Source organism: Hyla sarda, chromosome 7 (genome assembly GCF_029499605.1).
Source record: "Hyla sarda isolate aHylSar1 chromosome 7, aHylSar1.hap1, whole genome shotgun sequence".
Classification (NCBI taxonomy): Eukaryota; Metazoa; Chordata; class Amphibia; order Anura; family Hylidae; genus Hyla; species Hyla sarda.
In genome coordinates this window covers 123,070,288-123,087,686 of record NC_079195.1, presented here as the reverse complement: position 1 = coordinate 123,087,686, position 17,399 = coordinate 123,070,288, and the positions used below count along the sequence as shown (strand labels likewise).

Genomic DNA, 17,399 nt, shown 5'->3' with positions numbered 1-17,399 from the left:
ATAAAATTTCAAATCACGGTATCCAGTTTGAAATTTGTGGAGTGCTGTTTTTTTTTTTTTAACATTGTATTGAACAAGAGGACACAGTGTCAGCGATCAGTGGCTTGCTCCCTGCTGTAGACAGTACTGTTTTCTTATGGACTTACTATATTTGTGATACTGGATATAAAAGACACACTATCACATTTAAAAATATTTGATATAATAAGATTTGTGTTCTTTTTTTTATTTTTTATGACTAGATGGAGTACCTGCCAAATGTGGTATAAGTCACGTGTCCCGGAGAAAGAAGAGAATTGTTGGTGGAACCAAATCCATGAGGTATTACATGCAACCTGTGTATAAAGTTGTTTCCTTTTTATTTATTTATTGTTTTTATTAGAGATGGAAAAGTACTAGCACTATTCACCCCCCTTCAAATCCCTGACACTTGCCAAAAAGACTGTGTCTTCAACATCTGAACATGTTTATTTAATAGTTACAGCACTTGTGTTATAAGGATAAATTGCTCTAATTTCTCACCAAACATGGTCAAGATGAAGACCATGCAGGGATGTTATGGTTGGAAGATACATTTATTGGTTGCTTTATATGTTGGTTTTCATTTGGAGCATTAGTAAAAGAGAAAGTATCTTAATTGATCATAGTATAAAATTAGATCAAATCTTAAATTGCAGTAGCAACATTTACTTTTTTGTCTTTCAAAAAAAGCACTATGTATCTATGCCTTTTATTAATATATTTTAGTCATGTAAACACCAGTTAAGCCTGTAAGTTACTTGGCTTAATGTATCAAAAAGAAGTCAGTCCTAGTTCAGTTGACGTCCTGTGAACTACAGGATGACATTATCCCCGATTAGATCTCACCATCTAGCACACAGACCCCTTTTTCCTTTGTATTTGTATACTGTAGCTTTATGGGATATAAGGATATATAGTAGTTATACATCTCTTCTGAGGGTTTGTTTACACATCGTGTTACTTGCTGCGTTTTTTCAGTTTTTACTGTGAGGGCAAAAAAGGTGTTATATTACTACAATTGTGCAAATCACTTTAAAATGTGTAATTTTTAGCACAGTTTTGGAAAATCAGTAGAAGCAGCCAAAATGCAGTAAAAACATGGGAAAATTCTGTAAAAAGTCAATGGGGGGTATGTATGAAGGATTTTACCCTGTTTTTTTGACTGTGATTTGTCTCAAATTTCCTTTCATGTCACTTTTTGCGACAAACAATTGCGCCAAATGGTTTAGAACAAAATCACTGATTTCACTTTGTTAGTCGTGATTTCAGTTACAATCATTCTTTGGTCTGGAATTCATTAATTGCGACTTTTCGATTTGGCGCAAGTTTAGGTGCAAATACCTTCATTTAGACGCAAATCAGATTTACTGCCTGGAATTCTGGGGTCTGCACCTATTGTAGGGCTACATTTGTGCCAAAATTACAAACTTGCCTACGACAATTGATAATTTTGGCGCAAATATGCTCCATTTGATGCAAAAAAGCATACACAAAATCACAAATTGCTACACCATTATTGATACATGTCCCCCATTGTGTGCACACAGCCTAAAGACTTCAAATCTTTATAAAACACTTCAATTGTGATTATAGGTCAAAACACTTTGACCAGTGGCCTGATTAGATCACCAGGTGCAGTTATCAAATACCACAATTTGGGTGCGTTCACACGCTAGTAACTAGCAGCGGGTTTCCCGCTGTGGGAAACCTGCTGTGATTTACGCTACCATTCATTTGAATGGGTCTTCGGACAGTCCGCAAATCTGACACTATTGCTGACTGTCTGTGGACACATTTAAATCAATGGTAGCATAACTCGCAGCGGGAAACTTGCTGCTAGGAATAGCGTGTGAATACCCCTTAAAGGGGTATTCCGGGTTTATGCATCTTATCCCCTATTCAGAGGATAGGGGATAAGATGTATGATCACAGGAGTCCCGCCGCTGGGGACCCCCGCGATCTCGGTACAGCCCCCGGCATTCATAGACATGAATGGAGGGGGCATGAAGTGAGATCACAAGGGGGCGTGACCGTGACGTCACGTCCCCGTCTCTGAAGCAGCGCCCTTTGGATAGGGGATAAGATGTATAAACCTGGAATACCCATTTAAAGCCAAAGGATTCAGAGGAAATGTACATAGCATTATCAGGTTATTTCAGTGATGGATTGGCATTCTGGCTGAAACCCCCTAAAATCCACAAAAGGTACCCGGTACCCTGCCAGGATCAAGCGTCCAGCAACAATGATTACAACACCTTGACATGTTTCGTTCTGTAGAGTTTCCTCAGAGGTCTGGGCTAATAGCTATATATAAATTTTTTAACATTGCACTTCAAACCTCATGCCTGCCACATCAGCTAAAAAAAAAAAGGTAAGCACAACATATACACAGGAACCTCGACATTATTCTCCAATAATAGCCTATGCTGCATAATCTGAAGTGTCTCTTTAAGGACTTAAAGGGGTATTCCACAGGATAAGGGATAAATGTCTGATTGCGGGCGGTCTGACCAAATGGATCCCCCCACCCCCAGAGAGAGATCTGAGCCCAAACTGAGACCTGTCTCTCACCTCTGCTTTTCCCCACTTTCCACAACACTCGTCCCACCCTCCAAGACAGCCTCATCATGCTGAACAGTGAGGGCCGGTGAGATGGGGTCCTGTCTCAGCAGATGATTGGCTAAGTGGGCAGTCATTGTTCAGCATGTTCAGTAACATTTTATGTGTATGCAGTTTTACAAATCAAAATCACTAAAAGACAATGGGGGAGATTTATCAAAACCTGTCCAGGGGAAAAGTTGCCCAGTTGCCCATAGCAACCAATCAGATTGCTTCTTTCATTTTTAACAAGGCCTCTGCAAAATGAAAAGAATCAATCTGATTGGTTGCTAAGAGCAACAGTGGTTATCAGATTTAGCTGATGTATGCCTGAAATGAGGGCCAATTTAGTAAACTAAACTTAAGCAAATATACAATAATATGTAAGTATGGAACATTTGTCATGGATGAATGCTCATGTGTTGTCTATGGGGAGGGGTAAGCCACAGCTCTGGCACTGGGTTATCCCTCCTAGAACAAAAGGACTGGGCATTGAAAAACACTCCTGACCTTCTCTCCAGTGACATCACCTGTCAGTGGAGAATCGGGAGGCTTCCCTACACCTTAGATAGACTTTAGTAAAAGGTGTAGGGGCACCTTTAGTCAAATGAGCACAGGAAAGAAGCATATGGTCCAATCAAGAAGAAAATTAGGCTAGGTTCACACTATGGAATTTCCACCTGCAATTCCGCTTTGAAATTGCAGGCAGAAATTCTGCTTACTAAAATGTACTGTATAATGAATGGGTTTGCGTTTACAAATTCACACTTCAAAATTTGTGAAGCGGAATTTGTGAATGGAAAATCCGCTTGAAAATTTCCGCCTGAAGAATGGTGATGCTCTTTCTTGAAGCGGAAATACTCGTGGAACACATTGCAGTCTATTGGAGACTGCCGTGTCCACACGGTCCTGGCTGCACTCGGAATGTCCTGCGGAAGTTTTCTGCCCGGAGATTCTGGAGTGTGAACCTAGCCTTAGGGTCTATTCACAAGGGCAGAATTTCCACTTGCAGAATTCCGCCTCAAATTAAAGCTCATAGACTTCTATGGGATTCCGCACTCCCATTCAAACTTCTGAATTCCGCTTGCGGAATTCTACACGAGGAAATTCAGAAGTGTGAAAGGGAGTGTGGAATCCCACAGAAGTCTATTGGTTTTAATTTGAGGCGGAATTCTGCAAGCGGAAATTCTGCCCGTGTGAATAGACCCTTAGGTCAAGCAGGGTAGAGTAAGCTACTGACATTTGTAAGAAGTTAAAAACTTCTAGATATTGTGACTGACAAATGTGCAGCATGTCAGTGTTCCACTAAGTGCCCATACACATTGAGGTAATGTAGGGAGGAATCTGCACTTATTTTACTGCAGAAATAAGTGTCAGAAATCAATGTCCCATGGGCCCTTCCAGACAGATTCTGCCAAAAGAATGAACATATTTATTATTTCGGCGGAACCAAATCTGCATTGGAAATTCTGCAGCGGAAATTCCACAGTGTGAACAGTGCAGCAGAATTCCATTGAAAATAACAGGAGGCTGCTACAAGCAGTAAAACTAGACCTTGAAACTCTGACAAGAGCAGTCACAGTGCACCCGTAGGAATAATGCTTCTTCTGTATTTTATTATGGCATGCAATATTATAGCAAATGAAACGCAACACGCGTTGCGGCTGGATAGCCTTTCTCAAATGCACAATTATCTGCTCATCAACACCTGTTTATATAGACATGGGAGGCACCTAATTAATATGTCATTAGTTACCATAGAAACCAAGTAAACAAAAACATAAATCAAAGAAATATGGATCCAAATACTTGAATCCACTTGACTGTATGTTGAAAGTCCCCATTTCTATCTATTCAAGTGGGTCTCTGTGAACAAAAAAATCATAATAAGCAATCGAGAATAAGACAAACATGCATATATAATATACTGGACAAAAGAAAAATTATAATTAGTAGAATCAGGAATACCTATAAATGACACTAAATGACTAATCTCACAGTCCCGGTATCCAGTTTATGGATCCAAAATGTCTCCTGTCTCAATAGGAATTTTTTTAATACTCCCTCCTCTGTGCTGTGGTAAAACCTCTTCTATAACCTGAAACTGCAGTTGTGCAATGTTATGCTCCATCTTTTTGTAATGTGCAGGTATCGGGAATAGTAAATTATTACAACGGATTGTTGATTTGTGTCTGTTTATGGGGTCTCATACATGCTAGGAACTTTCCACAACGTATAGGAGACCGCGTGGACTCTTAATCAGGTATATAAAGTTTTTTGATTTACACGTGAAAAAAAAAACTTTTACTGGGAAAACTTGACCTGTATGAGGATGTACAAACCTATCCCCCCTGATTTTATTGCTGCTCTGTGCACAATTTAAACACGGGAATGTACCAAATTTTCTGGTACTCAGTAAGGTTTGTTTTTATTTCTTGTTGGATCCATTATCCACACGGATTAATTTATCTCTGAGTTTTGGGATACGTTTATTACACACCAAAGGGGTATTCTGAAACTCTTGTAGTTCAGGGTATGCTTTACCTAAAATAGGCCAATGTGCACGTATAACCGCATCAATCTTACCCATCAAAGGGTGATACGCTCTGACAAATGGGATACGATTCTCCGTAGATCTATTCTCCCGGGGTCTACCTGTGGAAATGGCATTTATCACCTTGTCGGGGTACCCTCTCACTCTAAATTTGTTGGATAGTTCCCCCATGCGTATCTCTCTAATGGAAGGGTCCATAACAATTCTCTGAATCCTCTGTTTCTGAGAGAAAGGAATAGATTTTTTAATAGCTGGGGGATGAGCACTTCTATAGCATAACAAGCTATTCTAATCTGTTGGTTTCTGATAGAGGTCTGTATACAGACGGGTGGTCTGCCATCCTTCAGTAGGAGGGTATCCAAAATATTAACCTGCTCAGTATAAACTGACATTATGAATTTTTGATTCATCCCAAACGTGGCCCCTCCCATATGCATATGATGTCGTCAATAAAGCGTTGTGTAGGAGACCGCATAAACAGCCACAAGTCAACCAACCATTGTAATAATTTACTATTCCCGATACCTGCACATTTCAAAAAGATGGGGCATAACATAGCACAACTGCAGTTTCAGGTTATAGAAGAGGTTTTACCCCCACGCAGAGGAGCTAGTATTAAAAAACTGCTATTGAGACAAGAGACATTTTGGATCCATAAACTGGATACCCTGGAACCACGGGAATGAACCGGGACTATGAGATTAGTCATTTAGTGTCATTCATAGGTATTCCTGATTCTACTAATTATAATTTTTCTTTTGTCCAGTATATTATATATGCATGTTTGTCTAATTCTCTATTGCTTATTATGATTTTTTTGTTCACAGAGACCCACTTGAATAGATAGAAATGGGGACTTTCAACATACAGTCAAGTGGATTTAAGTATTTGGATCTATGTTTCTTTGATTTATGTTTTTGCTTACTTGGTTTCTATGGAAACTAATGACATATTAATTAGGTGCCTCTCATGTCTATATAAACAGGTGTTGATGTGTAGATAATTGTGCAGTTGAGAAATGCTATCCAGCCGCAACGCGTGTTGCGTTACATTTGCTGTAATATTGCATGCCATAATAAAAAACAGAAGAAGCATTATTCCTACGAGTGCCGGGATTCTTTCTATTACATTGTACTATTTATCCACGGGCACCAGACTTTGTAGTAGTGCCGACCAACTACTATACTGGATTACAGTGCCCATTCTGACCTAATGTTTGTAGACTGCAAACACTAATACTCTGTGCCTCATAAAAGTTTTATTGACAAACTTTTTACTGTCACTGCCAAGGAACAGAGCCTTAATGGATAACTTGTAGTTTGAACCTCTATGGAGTAAAGTTTAGCACCTGCCTGTGTGTCTTAGGTGAGATGTTGCTGCAGCATTCCTAAGTGGGGCATAAATACTGGAAAACTATTTGCCTTCTACTCCAGCACTTTTCAAGTTTTTTTTTTCCCGATGACTGACATTTATGGTATAGGCTTGGCTTTCTGTAACAATTATAGACACTACAGAGCTTCTAATGTATATAAGCAGTCACTGAATCCCTCGTTCTCCCAGAAAGCAGAACAAACATAGGCAGGGCCATTTACATCAAAGTATATTCACATGACATCTGGGCTGCCCTCTTTAGGGTATGTTCACCTGTAAATATCCGCTGCGAGTTCTGCTTGCAGCAGATTGTTTACGTGTGAACATACCCTATTTATATGTGAAGATGCCCTAAGGCTATGTTCACATGTCAGAATGTCCGCACAGGAAATCTTTGTGCAAACATTCTGCATACCACTAGGACCACTCAGAAATGCGCCATCTCATAGACACCAATGCATTCCGCAGAAAGAATGGACATGTCCATTCTTTCTACGGACACCGGAATTTAAATTACTCCGCTAGATGTTGCACACAGTGCACAAGGGCTTCACAAGCCTATTCTAGGCATACCTGTGTTAATAAATCAGGCTGCTTAATACTTACAAATAATGCCTTTGTATTTCCTCAACAGTCAAGGAGGCAGGGACCAATGTCGGCTATGCTCCGAGGCTGCACAGCCTCTCTCTGACTATGTCACTCAGATGATTGACATACAGGATTCACCTCTACATACTTCTCCTGTGCGTGCCAGCTATCAATCACTAGTGTGATGTAAGTGGGGAAAGGCGGTGTGGCACTGAAGCATAGCCGATTCCAGGTCCTGCCTCTCCAACTGTTTGCCCAACTCCCGGAAGAATTACAGAGGAGTTATTTGTATAGAATAGTATACCACAGCCTTATTTATCTATATAGGTATGCCTAGAATAGGCTTGTGAATACCTGGTACACTATGTGTGCATCTTCACAAGCCTATTCTGGGTGACTGTTGCACTTTAAACCCACCACTACCCATAACCAAGAGGGAATTCAGCCACTAATCAATTCTTTTTTTCTTCTTATGTTCTTTTGTCTAAACATTGGTGTGTCCTATAGTTAAAAGGGTTTTACCAACCAGGAAAGTTATCCCATAGCTATCACCATAAGTTTGGTTATTTATTCATATGTTATTGTTATCTGATGTCTAATAAATTATATGAATAATAAGATAGAAATTAAAAAAAAAAAAATGTAATATTTTACAATTTCTTTCTGCAGGGGAGGCTGGCCATGGCAGGCTTCACTGAGACTTAAAGGATTTAGCAAAGAATCCCGTCTACTTTGTGGAGCTACTCTAATAAGCAACTGCTGGGCTCTAACAGCCGCACACTGCTTCAAAAGGTTAGAGAGATGTGCCAGTATTTGGTATATAGGTAATATAGGCATCTGCCTGGAGGTGAAGAAATAAAAATGTGACTTGTCATATTAAGTAAGAGGTTTTAGCATAGGCAATTGCCAGCCCAGGTTGTGTTCCCACAGCTATGTCATCCATGGATGTAATTGTAAAAAAAAGTTTGTCAGGGTTATAATGTCCAAAGACGTAGTGAGCAGCCAAGCTGTCCATTTGTTTGTGCCTATTGTCATATGAAAGTGTTGGTGTACACATTGGTAGTGTGGCTAGAGATCATTTCAAATCTTTGTTAGAGAAATATGTGGGGTTAATGAAAAAAGTTAAGTTTCCTCTGTGATAGGATTACATGAAACACCAATAAATAGATACTAAAAGCTTTATGATTAACAATAGGGGATTGTCACAGCTCACTTCCTCCCCATCCCTGCACAATGACCTCTGCACAGGTCAAAGAGCATGCCTAGAAAACTAATGGACTAGAAGTGAACGAGTCAGCTCCAAACTATTGTTTCCTATGGTACACAAGGCTGCTGTAAAGCATTTCTATAAATGCTGTTAAGAGAGCAGAAGCTCAGACAATATGGCTTTCTTCATAATAATGTACACACAGTGGGGCAAAAAAGTATTTAGTCAGCCACCAATTGTGCAAGTTCTCCCACTCAAAAAGATGAGAGAGGCCTGTAATTTTCATTATAGGTAAATCTCAACCATGAGAGACATAATGAGAAAAAAAATCCATAAAATCACATTGCTTAATTTTTAAAGAATTTATTTGCAAGTTATGGTGGAAAATAAGTATTTGGTCACCTACAAACAAGCAAGATTTCTTCTTTAAGAGTCTCCTCTATCCTTCACTCTTTACCTGTATTAATGGCACCTGTTTGAACTTGTTATCAGTATAAAAGACACCTGTCCATAACCTCAAACAGTCAAACGCCAAACTTCACTATAGCCAAGACCAAAGAGCTGTCGAAATCCCAGAAGCACACGGGGTGACCTAGAGAATGACCTGCAGAGAGCTGGGACCAAAGTAACAAAGGCTACCATCAGTAACACACTATGCTGCCAGGGACTCAAATCATGCAGTGCCAGACGTGTCCCCCTGCTTCAGCCAGTACATGTCCGGGCCCATCTGAAGTTTGCTATAGAGCATTGTAATGCCGAGCGCTCCGGGCCCCGCTTTCCCTCCGGAGCGCTCGCGTCGTTACTCTCTTGCCTGTAGCGCCCCGGTCAGACTCGCTGACCGGGAGCGCTGCTCTGTGTCCCTCGGCGTGGATGCGATCCCCGTGGCGGGACGTGCCCGCCTGCGGATCGCATCCCGTATCACTCACTGGCCCTGTCCTTCTGCTCAGTCCCGGCGCCACCCCGCTCTCTAGGGCGCGAGAGCGCCGGGTCTCTCAGATTTAAAGGGCCAGTGCACCATTAATTGGTGCCTGACCCAATTAGTTCCAAGCACTCCCTACACTATGTAAACCCACTTCCCCTTCCTGTCCTTGCCGGATCTTGTTGCCTTGTGCCCTGAGAAAGCGTTTCTGTGTGTTCCATTGCCTGTGTATCCAGACCCTTGCCGTTGCCCCTGACTACGAACCGTTGCTGCCTGCCCAGACCTTCTGCTACGTCCGACCTTGCTCTTGCCTTGTCCTTCTGTACCGCATCTGTCTCAGCTGTCAGTGAGGTTGAGTCGCTATCGGGTGGAACGACCTGGAGGTTACCTGCCGCTGCAAGTCCATCCCACTTTGCGGCGGGCTCTGGTGAAAACCAGCAACCCCTTAGATTACGTTCCCCTGTTATGGCCCACGTCATCACCTCATGACACAGAGGATCCACTACCCGTGTCCTCCCCGCTTACCAGCCCGGATCCTGACAGTAAATCCGGCCATGGATCCCGCTGAGGTCCCGCTGCCCAGTGTCGCTGACCTAACCTCTGTGTTCGCCCAGCAATCACAGCAGATCGCGCTACAAGGACAGCAGTTGACTCAGTTGACCGCTATAGTGCAACAGCTTCTGCCGCAACAACAGCAACCATCTCCTCCGCCAGCTCCTGCATCTCCTCCGCAGCGAGTGGCTGCTCCCAGATTCCGCCTGTCTCTTCCAGACAAATTTGATGGGGACTCTAAACAGTGCCGTGGGTTCCTGTCCCAGTGTTCCTTACACCTGGAGATGATGTCTGACCAATTTCCTACAGAACGGTCTAAGGTGGCGTTCGTGGTCAGCCTGCTGTCTGGAAAGGCCTTGTCATGGGCCACACCGCTTTGGGACCGCAACAATCCTGCCACTGCTACAATCCACTCCTTTTTCTCAGAAGTACGTAGTGTCTTTGAGGATACAGCCCGGGCTTCCTCAGGGGAGACTGCTTTGCTGAATCTTGTCCAAGGGAGTTCTTCAGTGGGCGAATACGCCATCCAGTTCCGCACCCTCGCCTCTGAGCTATCCTGGAATAATGAGGCCCTCTGCGCGACCTTCAAGAAAGGCTTATCCAGTCACATCAAAGATGTCCTGGCCGCACGAGAAATTCCTGCTAACCTGTCTGAACTCATCCATTTGGCCACACGCATCGACATGCGTTTCACGGAAAGACGCCAGGATCTTCGTCAGGAAAAGGATCTTGTTCACACCAGGCGGTTTGCCTCCCAGGCTCCTCTCTTTCAACGTCCTTTGCAATCTGTTCCAGTGCCTCCTGCCGAGGAAGCTATGCAAGTGGATCGGTCTCGCCTGACCCAACAAGAGAGGACTCACCGTAGGAATGAAAACCTGTGCCTATACTGTGCAAGCTCCGAACATTTCCTAAAAGACTGTCCTATCCGCACTCCGCGTCGGAGAAACACACCCACTCACCTAGTTAATGTAGGAGAGTCGTTGCTAGCAGTGAATTCTACCTCTCCATGATTGACTTTACCTGTGCGGATTGCTATACCCCCTAATGCTACTTCTTTCTTCGTTGTGGCCTTTTTGGACTCAGGTTCAGCAGGAAGTTTAATTGAAGCCTCCCTAGTAAACAGATTCAACATTCCAGTTACCCGTCTTGTCAAGCCTCTCTTCATTTCATGCGTCAATGGAGAGAGACTGGTCTGCACTGTGCGTTACCGCACTCAACCGCTACTCATGACTGTTGGAGTTCACCATCATGAACATATTGAATTTTTTGTGCTACCCAACTGCACTTCTGAAATTCTTCTGGGCTTGCCCTGGCTCCAACGTCATTCGCCTACCCTCGACTGGGTTACCGGGGACATTAAGAGCTGGGGATCTTCTTGCCACAAGCGATGTCTTCACCCAGTTTCTTCCTGCCAAGTCTCCATGGCTACTCCTTTGCCAGGTCTTCCTAAGGCCTATCAGGACTTTTCGGACGTCTTTTGTAAAAAGCAGGCAGAGGTCTTACCACCACATAAACCCTATGACTGTCCTATCGACCTGCTCCCTGGTACCACACCGCCCCGTGGTAGGATTTACCCACTTTCTGCCCCGGAAACCCAAGCTATGTCTGAATACATACAAGAAAACCTCAAAAGAGGTTTTATCCGGAAATCTTCTTCCCCGGCTGGAGCTGGATTTTTCTTTGTCGCTAAAAAGATGGATCTCTCCGCCCTTGTATTGATTACCGCGGTCTCAATAAAATTACCGTAAAAATATCCTCTGCCTCTCATCTCCGAACTCTTCAACCGACTGCGAGGTGCTAAGATTTTCACCAAACTAGATCTAAGGGGCGCATATAACCTCATCCGTATTCGAGCAGGTGATGAATGGAAGACCGCCTTCAATACCAGAGATGGTCACTTTGAATACCTTGTCTTGCCTTTTGGTCTATGCAACGCCCCAGCAGTCTTTCAGGACTTTGTTAATGAAATTTTTCGGGATATGCTGTACTCTTGTGTGGTAGTCTATCTTGACAACATCCTCATTTTTTCCTCCAACCTAGAGGAACATCGCCTTCATGTTCGTCAAGTGCTCCAGCGACTACGCCAAAATCAACTTTACGCCAAAATTGAGAAGTGTCTATTCGAACGCAGCACTCTTGGGTTACATTGTGTCCGGACAAGGTCTTCAAATGGATCCTGATAAACTTTCTGCGGTAAGGGATTGGCCTCGTCCCACTGGCCTGCAAGCCATCCAAAGATTTCTCGGATTTGCAAATTACTACCGTCAATTCATTCCCCACTTCTCCACCATCATTGCTCCTATTGTAGCACTGACTAAGAAAAATGCTAATCCGAAATCCTGGCCACCACAGGTGGAGGAAGCCTTTAACCACCTCAAAGCCGCCTTCTCCTCTACACCAGTCTTGTCCAGACCTGATCCTCAGAAGCCCTTCTTCCTCGAGGTTGACGCCTCCTCTGTTGGAGCCGGAGCTGTTCTCCTACAAAAATCCGCTAAAGGAAAAAATGTCACTTGCGGATTTTTCTCCAAAACCTTTTCCCCTCCCCAAAAAAATTATTCCATCGGAGACCGTGAACTGTTGGCGATTAAGTTGGACCTTGAGGAGTGGAGACATCTTCTGGAAGGATCGCTTCACCCCATCACCATTTATACTGATCACAAAAATTTGTCTTACTTCCAATCCGCCCAGTGGCTAAATCCTCGCCAGGCTAGGTGGTCGTTGTTTTTTGCCCGTTTCAACTTTCAGATCCATTTTCGTCCCGCAGACAAGAATGTCAGAGCTGATGCTCTATCTCGTACCACCGATGCCTCTGAAGCCGAGACCCTTCCTCAGCACATCATTCCCCCTGAGTGCCTGATCTCTTCTGCTCCTGCTTCTCTGGTACCTGTCCCTCCAGGAAAAACCTATGTTCCTCCCCGTCTTCGCCTCCGGATCCTCAAATGGGGCCATTCCTCCCTTCTGGCTGGTCACGCTGGAATAAAAAAGACCTTACAGTTGATTGCCAGACACTATTGGTGGTCCTCCTTGGAAAAAGATGTGACCGATTTCGTACCAGCCTGTACAGTATGTGCACGTGACAAGACCCCTCGTCAGAAACCTTCAGGTCTTCTCCATCCGCTGCCGGTGCCTGAACAGCCTTGGTCCCACATAGCCATGGACTTCATCACTGATCTTCCTGTATCCCATGGCAACACTGTCATCTGGGTGGTCGTTGATCGTTTTTCCAAAATGGCTCACTTTACTCCGCTTCCAGCCCTTCCTTCTGCGCCACAGTTGGCGAAGCAATTTTTTCTGCAGATCTTTCATCTTCACGGGCTTCCCACGCATATCGTCTCGGATAGAGGAGTTCAATTTGTGACTACATTTTGGAGAGCTCTTGTCACGATGCCGGCTGGCGGGTAGTGGATCCTCTGTGCCAGAGAGGGATTGGCGTGGACCGTGCTAGTGGATCGGTTCTAAGTCACTACTAGTTTTCACCAGAGCCCGCCGCAAAGCGGGATGGTCTTGCTGCGGCGGTAGTGACCAGGTCGTATCCACTAGCAACGGCTCAACCTCTCTGGCTGCTGAAGATAGGCGCGGTACAAGGGAGTAGACAGAAGCAAGGTCGGACGTAGCAGAAGGTCGGGGCAGGCAACAAGGATCGTAGTCAGGGGCAACGGCAGGAGGTCTGGAACACAGGCTAGGAACATACAAGGAACGCTTTCACTGGCACAATGGCAACAAGATCCGGCAGGGAAGTGCAGGGGAAGTGAGGTGATATAGGGAAGTGCACAGGTGAAGACACTAATTGGAATCACTGCGCCAATCAGCGGCGCAGTGGCCCTTTAAATCGCAAAGACCCGGCGCGCGCGCGCCCTAGGGAGCGGGGCCGCGCGCGCCGGGACAGGACCGAGGGAGAGCGAGTCAGGTACGGGAGCCGGGGTGCGCATCGCGAGCGGGCGCTACCCGCATCGCGAATCGCATCCCGGCTGGAAGCAGAATCGCAGCGCCCCGGGTCAGTGGATCTGACCGGAGCGCTGCAGCGGAGAGAGTGTAGCGAGCGCTCCGGGGAGGAGCGGGGACCCGGAGCGCTCGGCGTAACAGTACCCCCCCCCCTTGGGTCTCCCCCTCTTTTTAGGGCCTGAGAACCTGAGGAGCAGACTTTTATCTAGGATGTTGTCCTCAGGTTCCCAGGATCTCTCTTCAGGACCACAACCCTCCCAGTCCACTAGAAAAAAAGTTTTCCCTCTGACCTTTTTAGAGGCTAAGATCTCTTTGACAGAGAAGATGTCCGAGGAGCCGGAAACAGGAGTGGGAGGAACAGATTTGGGAGAAAAACGGTTGAGGATGAGTGGTTTAAGAAGAGAGACGTGAAAGGCATTAGGGATACGAAGAGAAGGAGGAAGAAGAAGTTTGTAAGAGACAGGATTAATTTGACACAAAATTTTGAAAGGGCCAAGATAGCGTGGTCCCAACTTGTAGCTAGGGACACGGAAGCGGACATATTTAGCGGAGAGCCATACCTTGTCTCCAGGGGAAAAAACGGGAGGAGCTCTTCTTTTCTTATCCGCGAACCTCTTCATGCGTGATGAAGCCTGTAGGAGAGAATTTTGGGTCTCTCTCCATATAATGGAAAGGTCACGAGAAATTTCATCCACAGCGGGCAGACCAGAGGGCAAGGGGGTAGGGAGGGGGGGAAGAGGGTGACGGCCGTACACCACGAAAAATGGGGATTTGGAGGAAGATTCAGAGACTCTGAAGTTATACGAGAATTCGGCCCATGGAAGGAGATCTGCCCAGTCATCCTGGCGGGAGGAAACAAAATGTCGCAAATAATCACCCAAGACTTGGTTAATTCTTTCTACTTGTCCATTGGACTGGGGATGATATGCAGAAGAAAAATTTAATTTAATCTTGAGTTGTTTACAGAGAGCCCTCCAGAATTTAGACACGAATTGGACGCCTCTATCCGAGACGATCTGCGTAGGCAATCCGTGAAGACGAAAAATGTGTACAAAAAATTGTTTAGCCAACTGAGGCGCTGAAGGAAGACCAGGAAGAGGGATGAAATGTGCCATTTTGGAGAATCGATCAACGACCACCCAAATAACAGTGTTGCCACGGGAAGGGGGTAAATCAGTAATAAAATCTATACCAATCAGAGACCAAGGCTGTTCGGGGACAGGCAGGGGATGAAGAAAACCAGCGGGCTTCTGGCGAGGAGTCTTATCCCGGGCACAGAGTGCAGGCTCGCACAAAGTCCACAACATCCGTCTCCAGAGTCGGCCACCAATAGAAGCGGGAGATGAGTTGCACAGATTTCTTGATGCCCACATGACCAGCGAGATGGGAGGAGTGACCCCATTTGAGGATTCCGAGGCGTTGGCGTGGAGAAACAAAGGTCTTTCCTGGAGGAGTTTGCCTGATGGAGGCTGGAGAAGTGGAGATCAGGCAGTCAGGTGGAATGATGTGTTGCGGAGAGAGTTCAACTTCTGAGGCATCCGAGGAACGAGAGAGAGCATCGGCCCTAATGTTCTTATCGGCAGGACGAAAGTGAATCTCAAAATTAAATCGGGCAAAGAACAGAGACCACCGGGCCTGGCGAGGATTCAGCCGTTGGGCAGACTGGAGGTAGGAGAGGTTCTTGTGGTCGGTGTAAATAATAACTGGAAATCTTGATCCCTCCAGCAGATGCCTCCATTCCTCAAGTGCTAATTTAATGGCTAGAAGCTCTCGATCCCCGATGGAGTAGTTCCTCTCCGCCGGAGAGAAGGTCCTAGAAAAAAAACCACAAGTGACAGCATGCCCGGAAGAATTTTTTTGTAAAAGAACAGCTCCAGCTCCCACTGAGGAGGCATCAACCTCCAATAGGAAGGGTTTGGAAGGGTCAGGTCTGGAGAGCACGGGAGCCGAAGAAAAGGCAGACTTGAGTCGTTTAAAGGCGTCTTCCGCTTGAGGAGGCCACGACTTGGGATCGGCATTTTTTTTGGTTAAAGCCACGATAGGAGCCACAACGGTAGAAAAATGTGGAATAAATTGCCTGTAATAATTGGCGAACCCCAAAAAGCGTTGGATAGCACGGAGTCCGGAGGGGCGTGGCCAATCTAAGACGGCAGAGAGTTTGTCTGGATCCATTTGTAGTCCCTGGCCAGAGACCAAATATCCTAGAAAAGGAAGAGATTGGCATTCAAACAGACATTTCTCAATTTTGGCATAGAGTTGATTGTCACGAAGTCTCTGAAGAACCATACGGACATGCTGGCGGTGTTCTTCTAGATTGGCAGAAAAAATTAGGATATCGTCCAGATATACAACAACACAGGAGTATAGCAGATCACGAAAAATTTCATTGACAAAGTCTTGGAAGACAGCAGGGGCGTTGCACAGGCCAAAGGGCATGACCAGATACTCAAAGTGTCCATCTCTGGTGTTAAACGCCGTTTTCCACTCATCCCCCTCTCTGATGCGGATGAGGTTATAGGCGCCTCTTAAGTCCAATTTAGTAAAGATGTGGGCACCTTGGAGGCGATCAAAGAGTTCAGAGATGAGGGGTAGGGGGTAGCGGTTTTTAACCGTGATTTTATTAAGACCGCGGTAGTCAATGCAAGGACGTAGGGAGCCATCTTTTTTGGACACAAAGAAAAATCCAGCTCCGGCAGGAGAGGAGGATTTACGGATAAAGCCCTTTTTTAAATTTTCCTGGACATACTCAGACATGGCAAGAGTCTCTGGGGCAGAGAGAGGATAAATTCTGCCCCGGGGTGGAGTAGTACCCGGGAGGAGGTCGATAGGGCAATCATAAGGCCTGTGAGGAGGTAGAGTCTCAGCTTGTTTTTTGCAGAAAACATCCGCGAAGTCCATATAGGCCTTAGGGAGACCGGTTACTGAGGGAACCACAGAGTCACGGCAAGGGTTACTGGGAACCGGTCTTAGACAGTCCTTGGAACAAGAGGGCCCCCAACTCTTGATCTCCCCAGTGGACCAATCCAGGGTTGGGGAATGAAGTTGAAGCCAGGGAAGTCCAAGGAGAATTTCCGAGGTGCAATTGGGGAGGACCAAAAGTTCAATCCTCTCGTGATGAGATCCGATGCTCATTAGAAGGGGCTCCGTGCGGAAGCGTATGGTACAGTCCAATCTTTCATTGTTTACACAATTGATGTAAAGGGGTCTGGCGAGACTGGTCACTGGGATGTTGAACCTGTTGACGAGAGAGGCCAAAATAAAATTTCCTGCAGATCCAGAGTCCAAGAAGGCCACGGTAGAGAAGGAGAAGGCAGAGGCAGACATCCGCACAGGCACAGTAAGACGTGGAGAAGCAGAGTAGACATCAAGGACTGTCTCACCTTTGTGCGGAGTCAGCGTACGTCTTTCCAGGCGGGGAGGACGGATAGGACAATCCCTCAGGAAGTGTTCGGTACTAGCACAGTACAGGCAGAGGTTCTCCATGCGGCGTCGTGTCCTCTCTTGAGGTGTCAGGCGAGACCGGTCGACCTGCATAGCCTCCACGGCGGGAGGCACAGGAACAGATTGCAGGGGACCAGAGGAGAGAGGAGCCGAGGAGAAGAAACGCCTCGTGCGAACAGAGTCCATATCTTGGCGGAGCTCCTGAC

The 17,399-nt window shown here is 45.5% G+C and overlaps 1 protein-coding gene across 5 annotated transcripts in view; it reads left to right on the top strand.

Moving 5' to 3' along the window:
• The window catches only part of LOC130282421 (neurotrypsin-like), a 106,383-nt gene that overhangs the window by 82,688 nt on the left and 6,296 nt on the right, over window positions 1-17,399 (top strand). For all 5 annotated transcript variants that reach the window (XM_056530644.1, XM_056530646.1, XM_056530645.1 and 2 more), the window contains 2 exons: window positions 243-321; window positions 7,802-7,924. In XM_056530644.1, coding sequence (XP_056386619.1) covers window positions 243-321; window positions 7,802-7,924 — 202 coding nt within the window. The remainder of the gene's footprint in view (window positions 1-242; window positions 322-7,801; window positions 7,925-17,399) is intronic.